The sequence below is a fragment of the Triticum aestivum genome, chromosome 4B, assembly GCF_018294505.1.
Source record: "Triticum aestivum cultivar Chinese Spring chromosome 4B, IWGSC CS RefSeq v2.1, whole genome shotgun sequence".
NCBI lineage: Eukaryota > Viridiplantae > Streptophyta > Magnoliopsida > Poales > Poaceae > Triticum > Triticum aestivum.
Window position 1 is genome coordinate 3,620,703 of NC_057804.1, and position 4,667 is coordinate 3,625,369.

The 4,667-nt window shown below is 45.8% G+C and overlaps 1 protein-coding gene across 1 annotated transcript; it reads left to right on the plus strand.

The window, feature by feature from the left end:
* Positions 1-1,023: 1,023 nt before the first annotated feature.
* On the plus strand, positions 1,024-4,242 carry LOC123094144 (uncharacterized). Its single transcript, XM_044516203.1, has 4 exons — positions 1,024-1,364; positions 1,478-2,614; positions 3,400-3,484; positions 4,003-4,242. Exons 2-3 carry the CDS (start codon positions 1,495-1,497, stop codon positions 3,438-3,440), a joined length of 1,161 nt encoding a protein of 386 aa, XP_044372138.1. The 5' UTR covers positions 1,024-1,364; positions 1,478-1,494; the 3' UTR covers positions 3,441-3,484; positions 4,003-4,242.
* The last annotated feature ends 425 nt before the right edge of the window (positions 4,243-4,667 follow it).

Consider the following 4,667-nt stretch of genomic DNA (forward strand, 5'->3'; position numbering starts at 1 on the left):
CTGCTGATTGGCTGCCGTTTCGTTTCTCCTCGTTCTCCCCCCCGCATGCACAGCTCTTGAATCATGAAGCATCGCTTCCCTGCACTACGTAGAGCGCCATTTTTCTGGTTCAACGACGCAAATTTTAGCTGTGCGCCAATTTCCATTCCCTCCAAAACTGTCTTGGCGCCATGGAATTTCAGCTATAGCGCCATGGACCTTTGAAACCGAGAGTAGCATGCTTATAAATTCGTCCACGCCATGGAAGAACTCTGCACTTTTCTCCTCTGTTTCTCACCTCTCCCGTTCCCTTCTCTGAGTATCCGATGGCTAATCTGGACCTCAACGTGCCCATAAACTGGGATGAGGTCGACGAGCAGTACAATGGCGATGCGGCTGAACTGCAGTATGTGTACGTCTTCGAAGAGGGCGACGACGGTAAGCTTCGTTCTGTACTACTCCCTCCGACCTTTTGATCGCAATGACCGTCCTCCGCGAGCACCTGCAGGTGGCCATCGCCTGCCTCGGCGTGGCCCTCCTCTGGGCGCGCATGGCCGACGCCACGGTGTTCCTCCGTAAGGGCTTGGATGGCGCCGTCGCCTTACTCCTCTTGGCCGGCGCTGTCGACCACGAGCGCATGGCCATGTCCGTCGCCGTCCGCTCCTACCGTTTCTATGCTGTAGATTACTTCATCTTCTTCGATTGGTTGGCTCTCTCCCCACAAGCACGGGTTGAATCCATCGTTGGCCATGGGAACGAGCAGATTGGGAGAGTGGAGGGGGCGATTTGTGGAGGGGAGCGTAGGGAGACGAGAAGGCGAAGCGGAAGAGAGGACTGCGCCTAGTTAATGCAGCGGCTGCGTGGGAAGACGAACGAGAGGGGCAGTATTGAAAAGATCAGGAGAAAAATGCTTAGGCGCAGACTAAAAGCGAAAAAAGGGCAAAAAGTTATACGCAAACAAAAGAAAAACGGAGGGAGGACTATATATTTCCAGAGCTGATCGTTGACTGAACTGTGGGTGCAGGACGCTCCTCTTGCTCCCAATGTTTGTATGTTTTTTTTACATAATTGCCTCCACATCGTGAAAAGAAAGAAAAAAAACACGCATCACTCTCTCAGATCGTGCGCCTCTCCGAGCGCCGGCGGCCAGCCGCCGCTGCTCCTCCCGCGCCGGCGACGTGCTCCTCCTGCCCTCGGCCAAATCTCTCCCTCCGTCGGCCGCGCTGCCCTCGGCCAAACCTCTCCATCCGTCTGCCGCGCCTCTCCCTGCCTCCTCCGCTCGTCGCGTCACTGGCCCAGCCACCATCGTCCTTCACCCTAACCCTAGTTCCTCGACGGTTGAGGCGACAAACGGCGGCGCTCCGGCACGGCCCCTGGAAGCAACGGTGACGGCGAGGCCCCTTGTTTCTACTACTCCTTTCCTAGATCGTGATTTTCCCAATTTTGATTTGGTTTTAACATTCTTGATTGATGATTATTTTCCGATCTTTCCTTTCAGGAACCCTAGACTGAAGTATGAGCCGTCGCCGTTTCTCGCCGGCGACGGCACCTCCACTGGAAGACGAGGACATTCTGCAGGAGATCCTCCTGCACCTCCCTCCTCAGCCATCCTCCCTCCCACGTGCGTCCGCCGTATGCAAGCGCTGGCGCAGCATCCTCTCTGACCCCCAATTCGTCCAACGCTTCCGGAAACACCACAGGAAACCCCCGCTAATCGGCTTCTTCAACCAAAGTTATACCGTAGTCTGCGACTTCAATCCCATCCTGGAAGCGCCTGACCGCATCCATGCCAATCGTCTCTCGGTGCCAAAGAGACAAAGCTCCATGGGGAAGTGGCGTTTCATGGGCTGCCGCAATGGCCTTGCCGTCCTGGTCAACGGGGGTCGGCGTGAGGCCGTCATGTGGGATCCTCTCACCGGCCAGAACCATCGTGTGCCTTTTCCACCGGGGCTTCACGACGGTCCAACGAGTAGTTTCTACGCCTGGCATGCCGCGGTGCTTTGTGCTAATGCCGAAGATGGGCACGTGCACGGAGATTGCATCAGGGAGCCGTTCAAATTGGTCTTGATCTGCAACAGATACGAGCAGGCATTCGCTTCTCTCTATGACTCCACATGTCGTGCTTGGGGAGATAGTTTCTCGATGGCAATAGAAAATAAAATTCATTGGACAAGGTACAGCATCCTTGTCGGAAATGTGCTTTGCTGGGCGATTTGTGGAGGTGATGCCCATGTTTTTGATACTGAAATGCAGAGTCTTGCTGTGATTGAGAAGCCGGCAGACAAGAAAGCTATCAGTGACTGGTCTTTTCAGCTCTTACGGATGGAGGATGGTGGACTAGGCCTCGCTGCTTTGTCGGGACTGACCGTCCAATTATGGGATAGGAAACTTAACTGTGAAGGTGTTGTCGGATGGGTGTTGCTGCAGAAAACCATTCCTTTGGAGGGGTTGCTTCCAAGCACAAAGCCTTTGGTATTTATCGTGGGGTATGATGAGGACACAAATGCGATTGTTCGGTCTACGGGGATTGGCAACTTCATGATCCAACTTGACTCAATGCAGATCAAACATATCATTAAAAGAAATGACATGTGTATCCACATGTTTTATCCCTACCATAATTTCTACACTGCAGGTAATCCCTCCATATCTACATTGCACAACCAAAAAAATCCATTAGTTTGTTTTGCGGCGATTCATTACAGTTCCTTTTGGTATGTGATTGCTGCAACATTGTTAATATGATTAAGGATCGATCAGGATACATTGAGCTGTTTGTTTCTTTGTTGTGCCTGTGATGTATCGTGATGTAACTTATTATTATTGGGCTACATTAAAGATGGATTTCGGATATCTATTGCTTTGATGCCCTGCCACTTCTAAATACTAAATATGACTCTGTCCATTTAATGATCTTTCCATCAGGAGGTTTATAAAAACTGGAAACTGGCTATAACTACACTAAGAAAAATATGAGGAAACAATCTCCTATGTAAAATAGTTAACCCACCGGCACATTTGAAAGCTTCAAAGATCATTATGTTGTTCTATCCAATAAATGTATGTGCAAGATAATCTTTGTCTTCATCAATTCATAACAGCACATACTTAATTTGTTAGTGGAAAGTATTACCGGTTCATATAATTTAAATGGTACTATGTGATGCTAAACGTGCATATTTCATTTTTGCACACTGGTCATAAATGGTACTGGCTTTCTTGACAATGGAGTTCTAGATAAATGCATTTTTCTTGAGCATCTGAACCGTTTTATCATTCTTGTTTTGCACTTGGCAATAGATGTGGAGTCATTTTCCCTCTTCTTACATAAATATATAGCGGTTTGCACATATTGCTTTCCCATTGATTCAATTTCTTTCTGAATTTTCATCATTTTTTTGTTGCTTCTTTTGGTTTTAGGCAGGGGAGTTGGGTGGAAATGGGTGGAACTGGAACTTTGAACACTTGTGATATAGTAATGTGCTATCTTCGTTGAATGAGTGAGGTAAATTTTTGTGCATGTTATTTGTATGTCTTTAAGGCAGCATATCTTTTTGTCTTGGATACTTAGTTTAGAAGATGATGCATGATTTATTGTTGTAGGTTGTAATGCATTAATGTGAATAAATTCTAAACTGTCTAGTTCCCACATTTCTAAATAATATGTTGTTGATCTAGATCAATCTAAGAAGTCTAGTCTTAACCTCTCTTTGACGCATTCAGTCACTGATCTTTTATGACCTACTGCGATCATATGTACTCATGTAGCAAAAAAAACATGAGGACATTGCTGTCAACCATTACAGAATATTGTTCTTCTATTGTTGTTCTCTGTTTGTATTATTGTCTTTTTAAGAGTATAATTTTGATTAGCACAATGATTCAGCTTTAGATTCTTTTAAATTATATAATTTGCACAATGGAAAAGTTAAAATGTACTGTTGAAATCATGCAGAAATTTGAGTTCTTCTGGGAATGAGTAGTACCAATTGGGTTACTCACATGACATTGTTTGTTCTGCAGGTACCTCGAGTTATACATGGGTTGGCGAAATGAAGAAAAATGTCTAGTTGGTTTAGTCTGCTCCATATGCTGAAGCATGTGATGTGGTTGACGCTGAGATTGCACCTCCGTAGTATGTAGGTTGTTCTACTTTAATGTACGGTTGTCCGGGAAGTGGAATTTGTTGGATTTAATTGTCTCAGCTTGTGTTCGTTATTAATGACTTGGGTTAATAGTCTTTGTGAAGTAAATATCTATCTATAATTTATCTTCCGAGTCTTGCTAATGATTTAACTGTGATAATGAACCTCACATCACTAAATCACCATATGCAGCAGGGACAGGTAATGCTCGTATGTTATAAGGTATAGTATATACATAGAATTATGGCTGCTGTCTAGTTCTAGGAAGGTTAGACTCCTACAATCAATGACCGCCATGCTCGGCTTGGACACTCATTCTTGGCTCTATAGTGGCCTGAACCTGTCATCCCCATCATTCTACAGTTTGCCGCTGCCACCCTCCTAGCTCCACTTTCCTCCTTAGAAGAAACTTAAGACAGGTTTATTAGGAAAAGTGTGATCATCAATGTTCAGTAGCTATATGATCCTTTAGAGCCTCTGCATATTTATCTGCAAAATTTCGCTCAAGTTGATGCTACTCTATGTTTGCTGCATGGATTTATG

Coding starts and splice junctions, on each gene's coding strand:
- LOC123094144 (XM_044516203.1), top strand. CDS start 1,495: ATGAGCCGTCGCCGTTTCTCGCCGGCGACGGCACCTCCACTGGAAGAC. Junction 2,615..3,399: donor CCATAATTTCTACACTGCAG/GTAATCCCTCCA, acceptor TTTTGGTTTTAG/GCAGGGGAGTTGGGTGGAAA.